The sequence below is a fragment of the Mastacembelus armatus genome, chromosome 20 (genome assembly GCF_900324485.2).
Source record: "Mastacembelus armatus chromosome 20, fMasArm1.2, whole genome shotgun sequence".
In the NCBI taxonomy this organism is placed as follows: domain Eukaryota; kingdom Metazoa; phylum Chordata; class Actinopteri; order Synbranchiformes; family Mastacembelidae; genus Mastacembelus; species Mastacembelus armatus.
In genome coordinates, this window is record NC_046652.1 from 18,921,496 (window position 1) to 18,946,187 (window position 24,692).

Genomic DNA, 24,692 nt, shown 5'->3' on the forward strand with positions numbered 1-24,692 from the left:
ATACATGAGGCCTGACAAACAACTTTGGCTCCACACTGGACCTGCAAAGACCAAGTCTGTTGCAGGAAGACACTCACCTTTTGTCCTTCCTTCTTCAGACACTGAACACACACACACAGATATAGATACACACACACACTTCACAAGCTTCCGTTACTTCACGGTGGGACTGGTCCATCCACCAAGGCATCATTAGCATCCAAACAGCTGATCACCACGTTGACCTTTGATTGATCATGTCTGTCTTGAACTGACCTGCAGATGCTGAATGTTTGACCTGCAGCTCAAAGTGCATTTACCCTGATTTTCTAAAACAGTTTTTTTTATTGCCTACAAATCAAACTGGTTGACCAAAGTGTTGTCTGTGTGCTCATCTCACTGCTTCTATATAAAGACCAAATTCATTAACTCAGCTCACAAACATGTTTCATTTCACACAAAAAACAAAGAAAACTCCAAGCTAGACACTATAATTTTCCCAAACAGGAAGAAACTGCTTTTGTTGGGGAAATCATGTGACATCTACATTTGAAACAGCTGAAGCTTCCTTGCTGGGCATCAGTCACATGGTTGGAAGTCAAGAGCAGAAGCAACAGTTTTAAAGAGACACTGTCAACCGTTGTTGTGCAAGGCCTGGAAAGGTGAAGTAACGATGTGGGTCTGCAGCTCCTCCAAAACCGACCTGGTTTGGAAGTTGAACCGAGAACTTAAGAAGAATAAAGCTTGAATGACAAAAACTAACATTTGCACATTAGAAAATAGAAAGTAGCAAAGGTTGAAGGATAAACCCTTTGACCTTAATCCACTAATCCAAAGTTCTGGATTCAACTTTATGTCCATCTTGTAAATGATGCTGATCTAAAAACCAAAAGAAAAAGCTCCAGGACACGTTTCAGTCGCTGTATGAAATATTTCAGTGTGGACATGCTCACACGCAGAGTAAAAACACTACAATCTGTATTTGGCCACATGAATCGAAGCAGGTGTCATGTCTCACTGTCTGTCCATATCTTTGGACAACAGACTTTCATTCTGCCACACTGGCTCCTGCACTGAGAGCAAAACTAATCAAACCCAAATACTGATCAGAACCACAAGATGCTGCATTTTGTTGCTATTTCACAAATAATCAGCTTCATGAACTTTCTCACTGCTGGTGACAGAAAGTTGGCAACTTCTTCAATAATTGTTTTTAGCTTTTCAGATGAGAGTTTGTAGTTTATTGGCGAATATATTAACACACTGAGGGGAATTAAGTGCAGAAGGAATTTCTGCATATGAAAGTCATTTGTGGAAGCCAGAGTCGGCCATTTTTCTCAGCTCATTAGGCTGCAAAGAGCAACTGAGCTGCAGCATCTGCCTGACTTGAGCAAATAAAACCCTGACACCAAATAAAGAGCAGAAGTGAATCTTCAAACTAAACCATCTGTCTCCTAACTCTCCTCTTTGCACAACCTCAACTGTCAGATGAGCCTGGTTTGTCATTTATGTTCAGCAGTAACTTTGCAGAACCACCTGCTGCAATTTTAACTGATGCAGCGAAAAGTACAAGACCAGGATTTTTTAAAAGAACATTTTGAAATCCAAACACTGTGGTAATGGGTCCTTAAAGACGTCACCAGGCAGAACAGAGGGAACACACAAGAAATGAAAGATTTTTTTTGGTTAGTTTGGTGATTTACTCTTAAGAGATTTAAGTAACTCAGACTCATAAGTCCAAGATCCTGAGACTGTCGACCCTGTTGCTTTATAGGAGCAATGCAAAACAGATTTTAAGGACAATCAGAAGAACCAGATCTTTAAGGTCTGCAGTGAGCTGGGTTTTTATGTCTGTTTACACTGATCTTTGTTATAAAAACATCTCAACTTCAAATCTGTAAAAACAGTTTTCTTCAACTTTAACTCAAACTGTTTATGAAAATATACATCAGGATGTGTGATATTCACTTCATGAACCTTCTTGTGGAGATCAACAGTAAATAAAGAACCTGCGACTGTGGAACAGAAACGTGAGCCAAAGAACAACAGAAATTCTGAACTGAAGTCAGATGTTTATTACCAAGACTGAACTAGACAATTACAGACTAACCTCAAACATTAAGTCAGTTCACAGGAAGTCAGTCACAACATAAATATTTACAACAACGCTTCAACCTGTACAATCGAAACTAATCAGGTCTCCAGAGCCGTAACTGTCATCGTCATCACCACTGGATGGAAAATTAAACTCAGACACAAACCAAGTGACCAACAGCTGTGTCCATACAAGACCCCCCCACCCTTCTGTCTGTCCAACACTGGTCAGAGACAAAGACCTCAAACCAGAAAGACTGAGTCCATCTGAGCTGTAGACCTGTTCACTACATCAAACTCCTCATTTTCTCTGACACTAGGTGAAGCGTTTGAAAGCAGCAGACGCCACAAACCGTCTGGTCTGTTCAGCTTCAACAGAAACAACCGAGTCCAACTGAGTCTGTTCAGAACAGGAAATAAAGACTAGTTAGTTCCTATGGTTTGAAAAGCAGCTCTAACACATGAGTGGAGGTGAGAGACTGTCCAACAGCACAACAACCTACTGACCCAGGCTGCCTTCATGTAGTCTGCTCTGCATCAGGCTGATGTGGGACAGCTGAAGCTTCCTTCCCTGAAACATGTCAGCATCACTTTCTGTCTAAGTAGGATCACAGCAGCACCACAGTCAGCTGATTCACAAAACCAGAGGGATCCTGGTCTGGTTTTGGAAACTGCACAACCATGGCCCTTAGCTCCAAACCAGGAGTCTACATTATGTGCCTACATCCTGTGTCGTTCTGCAACAACTAAACCTCCAGTAGCCTGACTCTGATGTCTCTCTGATCCACATCTGTGGATAAAACCTGTCTGAGTCTGACTGGACTCAGATCAACTTTTGGAAACAGCATTTCTGATATTAACACACTGACGATACCTTCAACATGGTGTCAACCTGTACATTTCAAACTAATCAGTTCTCTAGAGTCGTAACTGTCAACATCACCACTAGATGGAAAATTAAACTAAGACACAAACCACGTGTCCAACAGCTTCAGTCCAGTTGTCTGAATTGTCTGTCTCTGCCAGGCTTGATGTTCCCAACACCAGAAATCCAGTCCTGGATGGGCCCACGTCGACCGACCGACACACACGTACTAAACCGTCCGATATATCCCAGCGACCGTGACGGAACGCTTTACAGGGGTGGGATAAGATCCCCTGCTGGGAGGCCTCCCCAGAACCGAAACGCAAAGTTGGACCTCACCAGGATTGGTGGTTCTGCTTGGGGGTGAAGCCTGGCAGAGAGACAACCCAGAGACTGAACCCTCAGGTACAACCAACATTGGATTTCTATCAGAATTTGGGTGGTGATGATCAACAACAAGACTACTCTCAACATTACAACACACTAACTTCCTGCTTTGGACAATCCCAATCTGACCCTGTCAAGACTTCCCTGGTCATCACTCTCCAATTCCTACAATGAGCCAATCATGATCAAAGCCTGATCGACTAATGGCTGAACAGTTCAAATCTAACAATATAAGGCACAGTAAAGCCAGTCTCAAACCACACTTGGACAAACAGAATCATGAAACCCAAAACTATCATAGTCCTGATATAGCATATGCTAACGTGGACTAGTTCAGTTGTTAGTAACTAGTCTGCTGACTTTCTACAACATAAAGACAGACTACAATACTTCCCTCAGGACTGTGTCTGGAAGCCTGACCATGGATCCAGTGCCAGAAGGTGGTGGTCTGATGGTTAGCAGCTAAACTCCAGCCCCTGTAGAACGTCAGACAGCGACAAGCTGAGGGATGGTGGTGCTTCTTGGAGGCCAGGTTCTTCAGGCTCAAGGAAGACGGACCCCAGATGTGCCTGCTACTCATCACTGCACCAAGAACATCTGTTCAATATTTAGTGCAACAACATTTTCTAATCTGGAATCTGATCCAAAACATTGATTATCAGGGTTAATGTTGGACTAAAACTGCTTCCCAGACCCGTCAGTGCCAACAACTAACACATGGCTGGATAAGTTATAGTTCAAGCTGTCACTCACCTTCCTGGATCAGTTTCCAAGGTCCTCCTGAATCTAGATGTGGTTTGGTATCTTTCTCTAGTTTTCTTTGCAGGAACAAAGGTTGTGGATCTCTGTCACACCATCCAGCAGCCAATATGGCCCAATTGTGTCTGAGCATCTCATGTGATGCACCTGTAGAAGAACAAGGGACCGAAAGATGCATCAAAGGATTTACAGACATTTGGAAGAACAAAGTTCCTTTAAAGGGTCAGTGCCTTACCAATTTCAGAGAGACTCCTGGGGCTTCATGTTCCAGCTGGTTCCAACAAACAAACGTAAAGACGGACACGTTGACGCAGACGGACAGACATGCAGACAGACATGCTAACATATAAACCAATGCACCCACTGTCACCAAGTGCTGCTCATAAGGGATTTGTTGGGGTTTCTGTTTTTGTAAAGTGTCTTGAGATGATTGTTTTGTGATTTGGTGCTATACACAAAACTGAACTTGGACAGACACACATGTAGACACCAGTGCACCAACAGGCCTACTGGAGCCAGAACACAGGTCAGACCTCTAAGCTCCACAACAGGCAACAGACCAGACCCCTAACACTCAACAACCACCAGGCCTGTTGGAGCTAAAATAATCCAGTCAGATCTTCTGACACCACAACAGACAACAGGACTTCTAGCACCACTGACTCTAGATCAACAACTGACAGACCTATCTGAGCCAAAACCGACAGGTCGGTTCTCTTGGCACCACCAGCCCAGCCGCTTAATGGAAATAAAGATGAATTATAGATTAGACAGAAATGGAGACAAATAAGTGACAGGGCAGTAAAAATAACTCATTATTGGTAGAGACACATAATAAATAACTAAGGCATCAAAATCACAAACTACTAATTATTTCTAACGTGACAGATGAAATGACAAGGCAGTCAAAATAACAAACGACAGGTTGGGGATCTTTTTAGTTTGTGTTATTATGACGTATCTACACTGACTAACATATTTAGAGCTAATGTTTTTGTTTGTTTCGTGCCTCCACATGAGAAAGCACAGAACAAACCTCTCATGCTTAGGTCACTGCTTTAAGTCCTTAAAACACTGACCTAAGTCGGTCTATCGGAGCGACCGGTGGCCACGCTGTGCTAAAGTTACTGACCGAAGGGGAGGATTGTCCAACAGCCCTCGGCTGTAGAACAGCAGGGGGTCACTGGACACGAACCGTGGCACCGTGACCGCAAACCAGATCGAACAACCCTCCGCTCTGGGCTCTTTGTCAGCAGGCGGCCATTCGACGTGAATTACAGCACAGTGCCCGCAAACATCACAAACCACATCACAGAACCAGTTACCGTGTGACCTTGTCACCCTTACCTCATGTAGACCAGGCTGAAGATCCACTGGAGGCTGAAACAAAAACACGGTAACGCGAGAGGAAGAAAGAGAGAGAGAGAGAGAGAGAGAGAGATGTGTGGAACCGATAAGTGTTGGGACACACTAGAACCAGAAGCACAACCACACCTTTTATTTTTATTTTATAATTGTTTTTATTTTATTTTGGCATCATGCCTTTTGTTTTAGAGCAGATGGAACCAAACTATAACAGTTAGTCCACAAACATTGATTCAAACTGCACAGACTATATATTATATATATAAAAAACTGTTGGAGAGAGAGAAGAGAAAGAGGAGGCTGACTACCACAACAACAACAACCCTCAGCCACAACAGCCAAGACCAAACACCTTCACTACACAACCAACAACAGGAAGAGAGAGAGAGAGAGAGAGAGAGAGGCACAGTTCACAACGTTATTAATATTGTTATTGTTTGTTATTATCATTGTCGTCATAACAGATTATTATTGTGGAGACGGAGAGTGTGTGTCCAGACGAGAGCCGGCCAGTCAGGCAACAGACGACGAGGAGGACGGAGAGCTGACCGGCTGGGTGTTGTGGCCTAAAGGAGCCTTTTAGTAACGACGCATTGTTCTAATGGCCACACTGGTTATCTAGACTTGTTTTTTAAAAGCTGTTTGTGTTTCTGTTTAGTTTTTTATTTTAGTATTTTTTAGGGGCCATCTTGGGGCAGAAAGAGACAGAGGTCACACTAAGCTCAGCCCTCAATGACACAACACCTTCCAAACAACAGGCTGAGACAAACATCCAAACATCTGCCCCTGGTCTGACGACAAACCACAGACGGCTGCTCTCACCTGACTATGGGCAGCCATTTGATGGGACAGACTGGATGTTGGCGGCTCATGGGCTTGGTGGCAAAAATAAAAAATAAGGATAGAGTTAAGGACAGGTGCTAGATCGCACAGAGAGGATTTTAAAGATGATACAAGGCCGCCATGACTGGAAAGTGGGGGGGGGGAGGGAGAGAGCACCCATGGCACCATGGCCATGTTCGACCTTTGACCTGTAGCACCAAGAACCTGAACACAGGCCTCATGATGGGAGAGAAAGACCCTGACCCTAAGCCCTGCACAGAGACCACTAAAACAACCACTACAGGCTTCTCTTTGGCCCAGGGGCCAGGACAGGACAGAGAGAGTCATGGCGGCCAAGTATGACTAGAAAACAACGTCCTTACTATTTGGCAGACCTCACAGTGGACAGGGATCTGGAAAGAGAAAGGACAACAGTCAGTCTGGTCTCATGGGGTCCAGGAGTTTGGTTCATTTATTGCTTCAACATCTTCACTGTCACTTTCTGCTTTGACTTTTTCTAGTCTCCTTTTTTGTATTTTAGGGAGAGAAAGTAAAACTGTTTTATCCAGAAACATCAGAAAGATAAAAAGCAGCTTTTATGAGCAGGCAACTAAATAAAGTTGGACTGTGACTAATGAGTCCAGCAGCTTATATAAAAGTTAGTGGGTCATCGTGGGTCCAGGACAACCGACCGTCGGTGGGCCTGCTAACAGGGCTCATGGCTAAAACTGCGTCACACTGAGCCGCCACAGGTTTTTACACCTGACTGATGTAAAGGACAAGCTCACCTTGGTCAATCAGTGTTCAGGGCCCTTATGGATCCACAGGTAGCAGACCCGAGGTCTGGTCTTGGTCCGACGTGGTTTTATGGAGGCAGTTTGACGCTCAGTCCGCCATGAGGCCGCGCTGCTCTACGTGTTGGGGCGTCACACACCTGACGCACCTGTAGCAGGTCCAGACAAACAATGAGGGAGGGTCGAACCAACAAAGTGTCTTTGATAAACAAACACTCGGTGTCTCACCTTTGACAGACTCTGGGTCCCTGGTCCTGCAGACCCAGCTCTGTTCCGGTGAATATGACGTTTTATCTGCAGATTTCCCGCGTCTGTGCCTCCGAACCTGGTCGCTCAGTTCTTCTTCTTGTGTTTAAGGGCAGGTCAAGGCGCTGTTCCGTCTTCATCCGGCTCCAAAACAACGTGTTTGGGCCGAAGGAGAAAAGGTTCGTGTTTTAGTTGTGCGGCTTCAGCGGGCTGCGTGTTTCTGCGGCGGACTTGACGAACACCTGAGCACCTGGCGCGCAGGATTTAAATGGCGGTGATTGGACGGCCACGCCCACTGCGCACGGCTCCTGGTTCATGATTGGCTCACTCCTTTTCATTGGTCATTTCCTTTACCGGTGCTAATAATCCGAGAGGGATTATCAGATTATTAATAACTGTGATGGACTGGGGACCTGTCCAGGGTGGACCCCTGCCTTTCACCCAGAGAGAGCTGGGACAGGCTCCAGCAGATCCCTGGGACCCTGGTTAGGACTAAGGGGGTCTAGATGATGGATGGGTTATTAATAAATTCTAAGGTTCGGTAGGAAATAAAATTGGTTCTAGCAGAGATAAGGTTTGTTTGGACCCTGTCTATGTCCATGTTCCTGCGCGGGGGTGGCGGTAATGTCCCCTAGATGGCTTGAAAACTGCCATTAAACAAAAGAAGAAGAAAATGCAGAGGATGGCGGTAATGCACCTGTTTTGATGGTTGTCACCCGCCGAAGAAGAAGAAGAAAGAAGAGAAGAAGGAAACGGAAACGGAAACTAAGGTTGTTGTTTTTTTATTTTTTCCATTTGCTGAACATTTTAACAACCAATGTGGATCTTTATGGATCTTTAGGCTGATTAAGTGTCTGTGAAGATTCAAGGTGGATCAAAGTCCAACCTTTATGTCCACCCATGCTCTTCAGGTTGGTTGGTGACTAAAGTGTCTGCAGGTGTGGATGTGAACGTGTGTCAGGCCTGTGATAGACTGCTGATCTGTTGGGGGACCAGGGTGCCTGTCTTCTTGAATTATATAGGACATATAACACCTTTAATGTCAGATGCTAAATCAAAATAGCACATAGGTCCACAGCTCAATAATTTGAAGTCCTATTTTTCACTTGATGTGTATTTTTAATATGTATGAAAACAACACGATAAACCAAAATCCAGAACATGATTTCAAAGAAATGCGTCACAGAAAAACACGTATGTAAACATTTGAATGGAAAACTAGTTATTTCCAAAGAGAAAGTCCATTCAGAACAAAACAGCCTCACTATAATGAACTAATCCAGGTTTTCTGACAGTTTCCTGATTTTCCTCCAGCAGCTCAGAGGAAGGCGGCCGACCCCGAGACCTACAGAGAAAAGGATTTACAGATCACTGAGTGAGGAGTTTTCCAGCCTCAGCACCTGCTCTGACTTCCTGCTTACAGCCAAATAAACAGCATTTCAGCATTTAGACCAGCTGAGTCCTGGTCTTATTGTAGCGGGTCCAACTTCTTTGTCTGTAGTTTTCTGCTGTTTCTGTTGCTGTGACATTTCACTGCAGTGTTGGGGTTTATGGAAATCTATACATGTACATGGATGTTCTGGATCCACTGGACCTGTGGTAGGAATCCTTCCACAGAAACAATGGAGACTGTGTCATGGAGAAATAAACATACTGACTGTAAATCAGACACGTGATGTTTGGGATGCGTCTGTCACTTCTAACCACATCACCTTATGTGTCTGTTCTGTTCTTGTAATTTTATAGTATATGTTCAGCACAACAGTCAGTTGGTTTAAAGCTTTTATACAAGTTGGTTTCACTGAGTTGAGTCTGTCAGGATGAAAAATGTTAAAGCACCATAATAAAAACACTTAAAGCAGTGAAGGTAGTTAGTCTCTCTAATAGGAAATAAATGAAATCATGATTGAAGTTAAAATGATGTCTCATGGAGATTTCTCCTGAATAACAGTTCAGCTTTGACCATCAGGATAATTTGCCAGATGAGCAGATCAACAAATCGATCAATGAATCAATAACTAGTCTGAGCTTTAGCCAATCAAAGCACTTTATTGCTCTGTGTAGTGTGACAGTGAGCCAACAGCAGGCTCTTATAAAAGTGTCATTTCATCTTTTTATCAAGTGCACAAGACAAATCACACACACTTGTACCGTACAACATCAACACTAAACACACACACACACACACTGCCAGGGGCCATCCATTGAAAGTCCTCAGGAGCAGTTTCTCCTGTGAAGAGGCCTGAGTGTTGTGTGTTCAACAGCCAGGAAATATCTCAGGGTATCAGGCCAACACAGAAAACTCAGTTTCTTAAGTCATTACTACAGGAGGCCATTGTTCAAGCACCTCTAGTGTGAATGGCTGCTCCAGGAGTGTGTGTGTGTGTGAGAAAGACCTTTCTCATCTTGGTAACTGTTCAATTAAACTCTCTAGTGTGAGCAGCTAATTGTTCCAGCTCATTAGTGCAGTGTAATGTCCTCATATGACACAGTGTTTCAGGCTGACAGTGCTGGCTCTGGTTTACCAGAATATGCCTGAGACGGCTCTCACAGGGACATGAAGGTCATTTTGGCATTTTGTCAACTCAAAGAAACTTAAGAATCAGAATCATATTCTTGATTAGTGATTTAGTGATTTATTAAATCAGCAATAATTCAACACTTAAAGCAGCTTTTTGACCAGTTGCCTGGTGTGTATCTTTATTTTATTCCTGCTCATATGTTGGTAATTTCTTATATAAGGTTCACGGTGAGAAATGTTGGTGCTACAGTAGCAAAGGGTCATTTCTCACCTTCTAATAATCCATATTCTCTGCACCAAATCTATAAATGTTGCTGAGTCATTAATCCAGTTTTCCTCCTCGATGCTCCAGACAGTCTGCAGCTGCAGATTCCTGGACACGTTTGCTGCAGCGTTTTTCCAAAAGGTGAGAGGTCAAAGAGTCAAAGAGTCTTCCAGAGAAGTTTGTAATGTTAGAGGGGAGAGATTTTCTACCACCTGGAAACCCACAGGTTGTTTGTGTTAATGTCCAGCATCAAAGAAACTTTGATAATTTACTAATTAATTATTTGTCAGGGGCAAATTAAACCATTTTCATTTACATTTGTCATAAAAAAGAACTAATTCTGGTTGAATGTGGATCAACAAGCTGCTAAAATGTCTTCTGGCCTGTCAGCTTGAAATACACATCAAGGCCTGTGTGGTGCAGATAGAGATGAACCAGAACCAAACAAAGTGAAGCAGCATTCAGTCACTATGCTCCTCACCTGTGGAACAAACTTCCTGAACACCTGAGGTCTGCTCCAACTGTCAGCTCATTCAAACCAGGACTGAAAACCCTGTTGTTTCCTGCTGCCTTCAAATAATTGTTCCTCCTTGTTTCCTTAATGTGCTTTGACATCTTATTTGAATTGACTTTATTTGATCTAAATGTATTTGATGTTAAATGTCTTTGTTTTCAGATGCTCTTTTCTAGACTTTTAATGGAACTATCTGCCTTGTAAAGCACTTTGAGTTGCGTAGTGTATGAATGGTGCTATACTAATACATTTGCCTTTGCCTTTTACCGCATTTACAGATTCGCTCCCCTGGTCTGTCCAAATGTGTTTTGGTGCCTCAAACTGATCCACAAACTTTAGAATTTGTTGTGTAACCTCTTCTGCACCTTTGACTGCAGAGGACAGGCTTGTGGCCATTTAGTGTAGTAGTCAGTCATCACACACATATTGATAGACACTTTTGGTTTCAGCCAACCTGCCAGCTCTGTTCCCTCTAAGCTACGCTCACTGCGCAATCGCTCCCTGCTGACACGGTCTCCGCGCACAAAAAGATCCAACCTGAACTGAAAATAAAATAAACACATGACAATTCATTCTGTGCTATTTTGCAACGTGAGTCAGTGAGTGACCGGTGACCGGCTGCTCCAGCCAATGATGCGATTCACATACGTCTTTACGCAGCTGATCAACGTCGACAGGCTATGACAGCGTCCTTATGTGCCGCCACCGGTGTTTGAGCAAAGCGCTGTGGACGATGCTGAGAGCTGCTTATGGTGACCCTTTATAATAATGGCAAAACGAACGGGCGGTGGCACATCCCCTCACCAAGCCAAAGGAAAAAAGAAATGCAATTCTTTAAGATGGAATGGCTGTGAGAGTCTGTGCCAACAGAAGAACAAACGGTGGAACTGGGGGAGAGTTCTTCTTTTTCCAGCGACAAAGGTCTGCTCTGCAAAACATGTTGCCAAGGGGGGAAAGTGTGGACAGAACGGAAGCTGGACCACCTCAAGCGTCACATTCAGCACAAAAGTCATTTGAAAGCGGTTGAACTTGTAAGAAGATGTAAGATGGGGATGGGGATCGGTACCTTGTTGGGGGAGAGCGCCAAAGACCGAGAGAAGAGGACCGAGCTGTCACTTGTAAAGAAATCCAACCCCGAGCAAGTTCAAGTCCTCATCGACAATATTCTACCAGCCATCAACATGATGCTTCTATGCTGCCAGTTCAACAAACTCACCATCACATGACAAAGGATGTGAGGAAACCAGGAAGCTGGAGAAGCAGAAATGAGGCCTTTGAGTTTGTGAATTCAATGAGTCAAATAGTGCAGAATGAGACGATGTGTAAAGTTCAAATGCACCTTGGCACAGCCTGATCGTAGATGAGAGCACAGACAGCACAGAGCACAAAATGCTCGTCCTGTATATTAAATACAGGGAGGAAAATAACCTCAACCATAAAACTATGTTTGGAGGCATCATCCAGCTGACAGCAGGCACTGCTCAGGATATTGTGCAGGCAATAGCTCAGTTTGACACCAAGCAGGAACTAGACATGCAGAGAATGGTGATGCTGACCTCCCATGGTGCCTCAGTCATGCTAGGAAAGCACAACGGAGTTAAATACCAGACCTAAGTGAACAACACTGTGTGGCCCAGAGAGAGGACTTGGGCACTGATGATGTGTGGAAAGATGGACCTTTGATGCGTGATGTGAAAGTCTTCTTAGAACGGTTTGTTCCACTTTCTCTAGATCCACTGTAAAGAGGGGAAGTTGGAAGACCTAGCAAAGATTCTGGATGAGGACACACTGTCATTCAGGCCTCTGGACGAAGTGCGATGGCTGTCGCGGTACCAAGCTGTGAAAGCTGTTCTGAGGAACTACACTGTGCTGGAAGAAGACTGCAAGAGAGAATCCAGTGATGACAGAGATCCAGTAGCAAATTACTGTTACAAAAAGCTGACGGTTCAAAGTTCAAGGTTACTCTCACTGCTCTGGGAGATGTTTGGGGCGAGCTCTCACACCTGGGTCTTTCTTTTCAAAGACCCAACCTGACTGTGATGGAAGGGCACTGCTTTGCAAGAGCAAAGACTGAGAAGTTGCGTTCCCAAGACTTGACAGAGGAAAAGGATGTTAATTGGAGTGACCGTGTCAAAGAGGCCATGAGGGCCTCATCGGCCGATAGCAGAAATACCGGTGAGATTACTGGTTTTATTCTAAGCTCTGTGATCACTTGGATGCTGGTTTTCCAGAGGATGAATTAAAGGAGGGGTCTGCATTTGACACTGAGGCATTGAGTTCAGACATCAGCTGTGAGTATGGAGCAGCAGACATTGCCACACTGGCAAAGAAGTATGAGGTCATTCTCCACCGCCCACATTCTGTGGAGCTCATTAACAGTGAATATGCTGAATTCAAGGACATAATGAGGCCAAAACCTAAACACGGGTCAATCAGCACATTCTCACATATGGTGGCTGAGACATTAAGATGTGAGGAGCTGAAACACGTCTCACAGCTTGTGGATATTTGTGCTACATTTCAAACATCCAGTGCAGATTGTGAAAGAGGCTTTAGTTTGATGAATCGTATCAAAACAGCATCCAGAAATGGTCTTGAAGTGGACCATTTGGACCAGCTGATGCCCATAAAGTCAAAGCTGCAAGCAGAGGAGGCCATCGACCTGGACAATGTGTCCAACCACTGGAGACGTGAGAAGGACAGACGGAAAAATAAAGGTGAAATTTAAGTCCTCAGTCAGATTTGTGCTCATCTAGTGTCATTTATTTACAGTTTTCATTTATGGATACTGATCATTAAATACTGTTACTAGTTTATGAGTAGTAGAAATGCAAATAATCGTGTCATCACATACTGTATTTTGCAGACAAAGAGTCACAGGACTCTCTCCCAGACCACAGTAGGACCCTCTCACCCAGTGCACAGCAGGAGCTTCACACACTGGAAGTCAGAGCTTTAGAATAAACATATTCAGTGTGTTTTCAAAACTGGAGTTTATAGTTGGCTTGGTTTGGTTGGCAGTTCATGTTTTGCCATAGTTCAAATTAAATATTTACACTTCCAGTAGTGTTAACATACTACACAGGTCATGAACTAGATTTTGGTCCTTTTTATTGTAAGTGGGCTAAAGCACTTAATGAAAAGTATGTAAATGCTGAAATGTGATTCTTTTAATAAACCATGTAACTTGGATAGATGCTGTTATGACCCTGGGTCATGATTAATGAGGTTTGTTATGATTTGATTGTTGTTCGCTCTCTCTCCTCCCCTGGTTCTTGGTGTGTGTGTAGGTGAGAGAGAGAAAGGAGTGGGCGTGGAGTATAGGTGGATCCATGGGGTTGGCCCATTCAAACTAAACTGATGTTCCAGGATTGGTCCAGTCCTTCCCTGCAGACTACAAAAGCACCAACTGTCTGCAGCCCCAGAGCTCTTCTCCATCTCTGCCACTCCCAAACCAGCACTCTTTGTTGAGAAACTCTGTATTTGTAAGAAGCCTAACGATGTGTGCAACAAATTGTCAGTTTGAGAATTGTAACCTTAGAGAAAGGACATTTGTGACTTTAGTTGCACTGTAAATATTGAGCACCAGGCAGCATTTATTAGTAGTGAAGAGCCCAGTTATCTTTAGTTTCATTTTCTCCTGTTTTGGTGGAGTTCAGGGTAGAATACCTGTCTTTGGTTTTGTTTGGTTAGGTAAGTTTAGGGTTGCATTAGAGTTTTGGTTTGTTATTTTGAGCGTTGGTTATTAGAAGAAATAATTATTGACTATCTTCGGCAAAATAAATTGCTACCTTTACTTGTATTTGGTTTGCTGCTGGATTCTGTTGAGAGTGGGAAAGCTTGGAGAAAGCTAACATCATGTCATGTCCAGGTTTCCCCTAGGCCGGGCGTAACACAAAAAAGGAAGAGCTCCAACCTCAGAGAAAATAATATGAGGTAGAATATTCCAAAATGAATGAGGCTTTGTTAAATACTGCTTTAACCAATTTACCTTCAAAGTCTTATTGAAAGAGGCAGAATCTAAAAAACTGAATCCACCACATTCATATTTCTTTAGAACAAGGGATTTCTTGACATAATGTCTCTCATGTTTCCACAGAAAGTCCAATAACATTCTATCAATGTGTTGTGGTCTGATAACAGCTGCTATCCCACCACCATATTAGCTCTTCAGGTCTACATATATATATAAACCCAAAGCCAACTGATTATCGGCACCGTCCACAGACCTTTCATTCACATTCTTATTCATCCTGCACCGTGGTGTTTCCTTTGTTCTTATGTTCTCCTACAGGTTAGTGGTTCTTTATAGGACAGGTTAGGACCCTTTCACCTGTCTCCAGTCCTCAGCAACATGCAGATTCTCTTTTCTTCTCTGCCAATGTGTGAAATCAAAGTCTCCAGTCGACAAAGTCTGAACCACATGTTTATTATAGCAACAGAGTCCTAATAATAAAAATAGAAATATAGGCTATGTACATAATGAATATAAAAGACTGATCATATAAGATCCAATGAATGCTTATGGAATGGATATGGTTACATATTGGATCATGTCCCACAGTTTCCAGGACTGAGCAGGGCTGGTCTCTGTTTTGTTCCAGGCCCGGGGCTGCAACACAACATGCCAGTTTTCCTGGTTCAGCAGTGGGACGAGGAGAATGGACAGCACATCCAAACAGATTCAGTAGAAATGAGGTGAGCAGACTCAGACTGGACCAATGAGCAGGAGCCGTGGCTTCCCAACACCTTTCTGAACAAAACAAACCATAACCAGGGCTGGAACTAGAACAACTGGGAGAAAGAAGTTTGGTTTCCTACGGAGTAAGGGGGCACCTTTCCCAAACAGTGGCAGCAAGCGACCACTGCACCGTCACTGCAAAGACTGAGGCCACTGTCACATCTGGATGTGGACACTCAAATGTCAGGAAACCAAAAGTGGTTTAAAGAGACAAAATCAAGACATTTCCATATTTGGATCAACAGCACCTTGATAAGAGTTTGAGGTGAAGTCATAGAAACTGTCTCCGTTCAGGACCCCAGATCCCATCATGATATTACAGTCAGACATGTCACTGAGCCACATCTCTACTTCACATCAGGTTCAAAGTTCTGGAAAGGTGTAGGTCCAATTGACAGAGACGATCAATCAGGACTGAACTGGCTTCTGTTCCTTTTCCTCTCACCATGTCGATCACAGCTTGAGCCCTGTCAGCCCTTGTCTTTGCTCTGGCGGACTCCATTTCTCTCTGATTTATTACACACTCCTGCAAAAGAAAGTCCAGCAGCTGGTTCAGCACTGGTTCTGACACGCCTTCAACAAACTGGGTCCGAACTGATAATAACAAGTTCTCTGCTGACGGACTCTGAAGCCTCTGTGGATCTTCATTTCTTGGAGCAGCATCTGAGGAACAAGCAGGAGAAGGACTTTTATCAATTTATCAATTTTACCGGCCTGTTCATGGGGCTCTCAAAACGAGCTGTAAGGCAGCTGCAGTACATTCAGAACTCTGCTGCTCGGGTCCTGACTAGAACCAGGAAGTACAACCACATTACTCCTGCTCTCAGATCTCTGCACTGGCTTCCTGTCTCTCAGAGAATAGACTTTAAAACAGCACTGCTTGTGTATAAGTCTCTTCATGGCTCAGCACCACATTACATCTCTAACATGGTGATGCCATATGAACCATCTCGAACTCTGAGACCATCAGGGACAGGCCTTCTGCTCGTGCCCAGAGACTAAACATGGAGAAGCAGCGTTTCAGTTCTATGCAGCTAAAACCTGGAATAGTCTCCTGATGATGTTAGACAAGCCTCATCTCTGGGAATGTTTAAGTCCAAGCTAAAAACCTTTCTTTTTAGTGTGGCATATAACATATGACACCTGACAGTGTTTTATCCAAACCGATCTATCTGCACTCAGTCTCCTCTATTATTATTATTTTTTTTTTTTTTTAAAGTGTTTTGTCACTACTTTTGTCCAGTTGGGGGAGACAATCGGACTCACGGTCAGTACTCCTTTAGTGTTATCCTTAGAATACGGGTCTAAACAGCCGTTGACTTAAATAAGGGGTTTGGAACCTCCAGCTGTAGTCTACTCGATCCTAGACGTAAGAGTCCGGGACTCAGGATCGTCTCCGCAGATAGTCTGTGTTGAGGTAGTTTTAGTCCATCAGGGATGGGACAAACTGAAAGTAGGGGACCCACAAATGTGGGTCAGTGTGGTCCGATAGTCGATATCATAAGGGGCAAATATGGTGACGAAGCGGTGGCATGCCTTTATTTTTATTTTTGCTTATGTATTTTTAACCTGTCTTTTATTTCTGTAAAGCACTTTGAATTACTCTGTGTATGAATTGTGCTATATAAATAAACTTGCCTTGTCTTGCCTCACTCACACATTTCTACCAGGCTACACTGGGGGGCAGGTCTGGTCAGTCAGAATGAGGAAAACATACATGTCCTGTTCTGGAGGCCTGTTGGGTCAAATCAACAACAGTGGCAGGAGGTCAGACCTGCTACTTTCTGCTACTAATGGGGTTTTAAAGACTAAAGGCTAAAGGGAACAAGAAGAGCTGGAGATGATGAGTTTCATCTACAGAACATGGTCCCAGTACAGACAGACATTGATTCCTGCTGAGAACTGACCTGGCTGAGTGTGGAGCTCCAGTTCTACCTATATTAACATGCTTTTTACAGACTGTCAGAGCAAACAGATCGAAGCTGTGACGCTGTGATGACCAAAGTGACTTTGCTATGAGATCACCATCAGCTGGAGTGATGCTGCAGGTGGACGAAGACTTTACCAGTCAGGTAAACCTTGCGATTCCAGACTTCAGTATTTTTGTGGTCTCGGACTGTTACGGCCACTGTGGTTGTGTTTATAGGCAGGTGGATCTGAAAGGTTGGGTGGTAGTTTGGTCCAAAGTCCAAGTCAAAGTCTTCTGTCTGAAAAGCAGAATCACAGTGAAGGTGTGTTTATAGTAGTACCCTGAAAGGTGTCAGCATGTCACAGGTACTATTTCAAATACTCACCTCAGGCTGTATTAAAGAGGCCTCCTGACAGTCAACTCTGTAGCTTTGGCCCTGGATGAGTCTACATTTGGAAGGGACCACGATGTTCTGAGAGTCTTGGTGCTGGGAGCTCACCTTAAGACACAAAAAGAGAAGATTTATCAGAGCTGATAAACAGGCCAGTCTGATCTAATCACAGACTTGGCCCTCTGACCTTGTTTCATTGCACTCTGTGAGGGACTCAGAGTTCTTCTTACTAGGACCAGTTTCACCCATAATCATCTTCACCTCAACTCCCACACGATCTGTTGGCAGGTCCAATGTTAATCCTGTAAGCTGGGAGGTCGTGTCTTTGCTGTGGTGGCACCAAAACTCTTTGTTAGTCTCCTTGTCAATGTTTGTTTAGCCCCTTACATGTCTGTCCACAAGAGCTGAAGACTCATCTTTCCTCTGATCCATCCTAGGTTGATGCTGCCCTATGACTTCTCTTCATCTTTTTTAATCCTCTTATTGTTTCAGGCGTCATGTTTCATATGGACCATGTGAAGCACTGAAGTGCTGCAGAAACAAAGACGACTGATTGACTGTTCTTGTAGCCAACCCATCACACAGAGCCATGTGAGTCAGCCCCCGTGGATGTAAGCCTTCCCTGGCAGAGCATCACTGTTGGAGTCAGGATCCTTGTAGGAGCCATATATTCTATCTGGGTGTAGCTGTTTGTTGATGCACAGGTTTAGTCTGGTTGCCATGGTGATACGCAGGTGCTTGGGTCACACAGGTACAGGCGCTGACAGCCAGAAGTGTTAAAATGGCACCACCTGCCCTCAGGTAGGAGCCAAGAGGGGAGATAGGTAGTTGTAGTTTTTATTGATGGTGTTTTTCTTGACTACTTCATATTGATTTGTGCGATATCACATACGCTATAATACTGTGTACACGTCTCCATCAGGTGTGTGTGTGTGTGTGTGTGTGTGTGTGTGTGTGTGTGTGTGTGTGTATTCTCTGTACAAGCTGACAGCATCATACAAATAGACTGGGCCCATTCTCATCCTGTCAAGAGACTACAGGCTGTTTTTCTTGGAGTCCCTACAATCCTCCATGAGAGGTTCATGGACTTCATGATTACCAACAATAAACTAAACTAGGGGAAGCAAAGGGACGGGTGAGAGCAGCAGACAGGGGAACAGGTTTAAAGGTTTGACTGTATTGGATGACTGACTTCTAGAATCTGACTGGTTTGACAGAAGGTGCAGTGCCCTCAGTCTGCTGACTGACGTGAAAGAGAGAAGACAGAAACAGGGAAAGAAAGGACAGGAAATAGAGAAAGTCTGGTTTACAAGTGAAGCACTAACATCTCAGAAACCTTTACCTCCTTCAGAGGGATGTTGCTTGGCAGGAGAAACACATTGAGGTTTTGTATCTGGATGCTGGGCAGTGGTTGGCGGAACAGCAACACTTGGCCACTAACTGGTGACGTGTTGTTCCAAAACCTATTCCACAGATCCATGACCAGGCCAAAGGCTGAGAGATGAGGGACTTTGACGATCACATGAGTGTCTGTGATCTCCAGCGGCTCGAGAACGCTCAACCCTTCATCAGTGATGTGGACGACAGACAGCAGGCCTTCAGAGAACAGAGCTGAGACAGCACAGAACCATTAAACATCAGCTTTACTGACAACAGGACAATGTTACTGCTAATTTGAGATTTTTACACTTAGTCCCTGAAACCCTGAACCTGTGTTTCAATGTGTTTCATTGTTTTCTATGGAATGAGACTTCAGACCATAAGAACTGAACAGTCCTGTCCTCATTTCTGTTCATTTCTTATGGTCTCAAGTCTCTTTCCATAGTTTTCTGTCCTTTGGAACTTTAGAAATCTCACTGTCACAGCACCATAGATGCTTTACATGAATTAGGAACATCAGTACAAACACCAGCAGTGTGGCTGCTGGGGTGGATGTGGTTCACTACGACTGTTGCTGACATGAAACCTTCAGCCTGTACCTTCCTCTGTTTCACAGTGTGGGAGGTGGAGCTGACCAACAACATCCTCTGGACACTGGATACTGAACAGGGGCCCTGCAGCCCCTTTACCACCTGGTTGGAGGAGCCTTGCATCCCATTGGATGGTTCTGTACTGTAGCTCCGCCTTCTGAGCCACAACAAACACCAGTCCAGTCTCAGTACACTGGAATGCACCTGGACCAGGACACCTGAACCTGTAGGACACAGAAGAGTTGAATGAGGGCAGCAGGCCTGGTGAACCACATGTTTTAACATGGACAAGTTGTGCTGAGAAATACAACAGTGACAGCAGGTAAACAGGGTTAAGTCTTTTTATTCTGTCATCACCTGTAGGAGACACATCCAGGTCCAGTTTCCAGTTCAGGTGTGAAGCTTGATGGAGACTGGAATTCAGAATAAAGAAATCAGCTGTGTTATTCACTGATACTGAAGACTTGAACTAAACCCATGTAAAAAGGTTTCAGCAGACTGTCCATTCAGTCCACTGTGATGGAAGATGTTTAATATTCCTGTAAGTGTAAGAGACAAAGGTCTAAAGAGGAGAAGGCAGCTGCTGCTACATAACATTAGGTGAAGACCAACAGCTGGAAATATGTTTGCAGAGGTCACAAACACATGAAGACCAGGACAGGAGCTCAGTCCACACTGTGGACACAGTCCAGCACAGCAGAAACCCTGGGATGGCAGAGAGTCTCCATCAAAACCTGCAGACAGCAACAAGGTTTTATTCTCACCACCAGCGGCTCTGTGTCATCCTCACACACATCGGGTTTTGTCTCTGCTGTGTTTGGATCCAGTTTGACATCAGGGACACCTGATGGAAGAAGACACCAGAAAGACTTAGTGTCTTCATCAGTCCAACAGCAGCAGCTCAAAACTCCTGGTTTTCTACTGGCTGAGTATCAACCTGATCACAGGTGTCAGAACATCTGCCTCTGTGTCGTCTTCAGCTTCGTATTTTCTCTACAACTTATATGGAAAACATCTGTAAACATCTGTACAGTCTGACAGCTGTTCCAGCGTTTACACCTTGGTCTGTAATATGGACATGCAGGCTGTTTGTAGCTGCAGCCAGATGTTCCAAATATCTTCTAACTTACAGAACATCTGGAAAGTTTTCACAGCACTTCACTTTTTCCACATGTTGTTATGTTCCAGCCTTTTTCCAAAATGGATCCAAGTCATGATTTTCCTCAAAACAATATCCCAGAATGACGACGAGAAAGAAGTTTGTTTGAAATCTTTGTAAATATATTAAAAATATCACATGTTCATAAGTATTTACAGCCACTGCTAACCACTAATCCACTGTGCTGCCTGACTGTTCCAAATATCTGCCAACTTCATTTCAAGACCACTTTGTAAAATCAGACTTTAAAAATTAGATGAAGACAATGTTTCAATGTTACTCACAGGATTTGTCTTTGGAACATTGAGTCACTGTTTTTTCCCCAAAGAGGCCAAACCTGTTGGAACAAACCTCAGTTAGAAGGAGAGTAAATAAATAATCAGATTCTCTTTTCCTCCTTTTTATTTCCTCCTTCTCTCAGCAGGCGTCCACATACAAGGAGTCATCAAACCCTCAACTAGCTCCAGACAATACACTGCACCACCACACATCATGGATCTGCAACGTGTGTGTTCTGTCCAGTCCCTGCTGACAATCCCATCAGATTTCTCCTCAGTTCATCACAGGCTGTAGTTTGGATTCATTCCTTCACATTATGGATTAAACTGTTCACTGCTAGAATTAGATCAGACTGAACTGAAATGATCACAAACCTTCAATTGACCTGATTTGCTGATTCAGAGCCCACATGACCTCTGACAGAACCTAGGACTCAGCCCACTGCTCTGGTCTTCACTGTGACTTTAAGGTGAACCAGGATTTGGTTCAGACTGGGATCCTGTTTGAAGACTGACTGGAGTTTTTCCACTTTGTTGATTGGCTACTGATAAATTCTCATGTGAGACATTAAACTGATCCTGCTTCAGTGCAAGTTAGCTATAGATGACTATATTGATCAACCCAGTTTCCATGGTGACCGACCAGGCCAAAGTGAACCAGTGTTTGTTGGATTGAAATGCAGGAATTAAGCTCAACCTCAGCTGCCTGACATTGATCTGGATAAAAGACTGTTTTTGTGTTCCTGACTCACTGACTTCATCAGCAACAGTCGTCTTCACATCAACTCAAACACATGATCACAACAAGCTTCTGGCTGATCTGATTGGCTGACTGTTGTCTCTCTCTCTGTCTTTCTGTCCAATCCTGAAGCCTGTCCCTGTTCTCCTCTCACAGCTTCACTGAGAAGGTTGGAGCTTTACAGGAAATCCTGGATCTTTGCTTTGATACTGACTGGGTTTAGTCCAATCCTGCTGAAAGCACCATGGACTGACTCCAGCCCTCTACTGACCTCAGAGTCTCCAGGCTACAGTCTGGACTCTGGACAAGATCACACAGCTGCTGCACATCTGCATCCTGCAGGTTGTTGTGGCCCAGGTCCAGGTGTCTCAGATGGGAGGGGTTGGACTTCAGAGCTGAGACCAGATAACCACAGCTGTTCTCTGACAACCTGCAGCCCATCAACCTGAATAAAGAATCAAAGATGTGACGTTAGAAACCAAAGTTCCTCTTGAAAGTGTTGAATGTTCTTCTTCTTCTTCTTCTTTTTTATTTGTTCCTTTCATGAAGCAACAGAAAATTTAAAGCCATATGCCATATACAACATATTTTTTACAACTTCATGACTGCAATGGAGCAGTTAGAAGAATAACATTCTTATTTTTAGCTGCCGCTTTGCTTAATTGAGAAAAATAGCCTATATATCTTAGCCACCATTTGCAATTCACTACCCACACAATCAGAAAATGAAAAATAAAGCAACATACAACAACATAACATTAATTATATTTAACATAACTCTCAAGTTTGATCTGACGATACATTTTTTTGAACTGAAGAATATGTGTACATCTTTTCAAATCATTTTGTTGTAAATTCCAAAGCTTAACTCCAGTAAAAGAAAAACACATTTGTTTTAAAGTGGTGCGAGCAACTGGATACTTAAAGTTATATCGCCTTCTGTGATTTAAATCTTCAGAACTAAAGACAAATAGCTTTTGTATACTCTCTGGCACCACTCTATTTTTAATTTTAAACATGCTTAATAAGGTTTGTTGTTCTATCAAATCTTCAAGCTTCAGTAAGCCAGAGTTGATAAATAATGTATTTGTATTTTCCCTATATCCAACTTTATGTATTATTCGAATGACTCGTTTCTGCAATAAACACAACGACATTATATTAGTTTTGTATGTATTACCCCACACTTCCACACAGTATGTAAAAAAGGCAATATAATTGAACAATATAACATTCTCATTAGGTTACAAGATAAAAAATACTTCATATTATTCAAAAAAAAAATGCTTTTGGAGACTTTACTTTTTAACATATGATATATGAGGTTTCCAAGCCAAATTTTCATCTAATATAATCCCAAGGAATCTAAACTCAGATACTTTTTCAATTTTTAAACCATCAATAGACAGAGTTACATCCTCCTGTTTCTTCTTAGCAAAAACCATAAACTCGTTTTTTTCTAAGTTCAATGAAATCTTATTTATATTAAACCAATATTTAAATTTAACCATTTCATTTTAAACGTCTTCTGTTAAATGTGTTAAATTATGTCCTGAACAAAAAAAAAAGTCGTATCATCTGCAAATAACACAAGTTTCAATAGATTTGAAACTTCACAGATATCATTTATCGGACCCAAGATTGATCTTTGTGGCACTCCACATTCAATACCCATGAGAAATACCCACATTTCTCTGAGAGGGAAAACAGCCTTTCCCATGAAGATCCTCAGTGTGGATCAGTCTAATATCAGCCTCATGTCTGCAGTTTAGTGTCAGCACAACTTTCACATCACATTCATCTCAGCACACAACCTAAACATGGGGTCTGACCTCAGAGTCTCCAGTCTACAGTCTGGACTCTGCAGTCCACCACACAGCTGCTGCACTCCTGGATCCTGCAGGATGTTGTAGCTCAGGTCCAGGTGTCTCAGATGGGAGGGGTTGGACTTCAGAGCTGAGGCCAGATAACCACAGCTGGTCTCTGAAAAACTGCAGCCCCTCAACCTGAATAAAGAAGCAAAGAAGGAGATCCAATGTGACACTGATGTTGATGACAATGAGGATGATGATGATGATGATGACAATTCTTCTTCTTTTCATTAGAATAATGAGATGAGATCAACTTGATTAATCCCTGAAGGGAAATGTAGAATGATAATAATGAGAAGAATAATATGAGAACAGTCAGAATAATAGTAATAATAGTCTGACTATATCATGATATTATTGTCAGCACATGGGAAGAGAAGCTGCTTTCCAGCCAACAGCAGAATCAATCTAGTTGATGGCTCATACTGTCACTGTGCAGCTTTAAAGTTTCCTGCTTAAAGTTTGTTGACCCAGTTCCAAAGTGCAGCAAAACAATGCATTGAATTGTTCCTCCTTATTCTATCTGAGCCAAGGAAGCTCCCCCAGGCTCTCCTGTCTCCTGTCTCTTCCCTCTCTGCATCTTCTTCTCTGGCTTTATTGGCTGCAGCCTCAGCACAGCACAGAGGTAAAGCAGCAGCAGCAGCAGCAGCAGCAGCTCAGACACTAAACACAGCTCAACCACCTGGACACATAATTTCATCTGTGTGTCTCTGTGCTCCACATGTGCTTTCATTTCTATGGGATCAACTTTTTAGACACACTGTGGATTTGTTCTTCACAATGATATTTGGATCAGGGAACAAACTGGGTGGACAGTGTCAGGACCAAAAGCTGCTGGCTTCAGTTCAGGAACAAAAACTACTCAAAGCTTCTTCACACAGCATCAGGATTTGAGGCCTTGGCAATGACAACAGGCTGAGAACTGCTTTCTAATGGCCCAGTCCCAATGCACAGACCAGATCATGTCCTTGTGTTGGGACTGATCCCCACTGTGTCATTGGCCACTAAACACAAGCTTTGGAA

General features: G+C 43.4%; 2 protein-coding genes and 1 pseudogene across 2 annotated transcripts in view; 1 reads left to right on the top strand and 2 right to left on the bottom strand.

The window, feature by feature from the left end:
- LOC113121849 (uncharacterized) overlaps positions 1 to 24,692 on the top strand; it is a 1,077,549-nt gene that overhangs the window by 658,842 nt on the left and 394,015 nt on the right.
- LOC113121854 (uncharacterized) overlaps positions 1 to 24,692 on the bottom strand; it is a 957,344-nt pseudogene that overhangs the window by 493,654 nt on the left and 438,998 nt on the right.
- Positions 15,024 to 19,380, bottom strand: LOC113121914 (uncharacterized). Its single transcript, XM_026292808.1, has 4 exons — positions 18,995 to 19,380; positions 17,647 to 17,760; positions 17,418 to 17,559; positions 15,024 to 16,015 (listed from the first exon to the last, which is right to left on the bottom strand). Exons 1-4 carry the CDS (start codon positions 19,130 to 19,132, stop codon positions 15,705 to 15,707), a joined length of 705 nt encoding a protein of 234 aa, XP_026148593.1. The 5' UTR covers positions 19,133 to 19,380; the 3' UTR covers positions 15,024 to 15,704.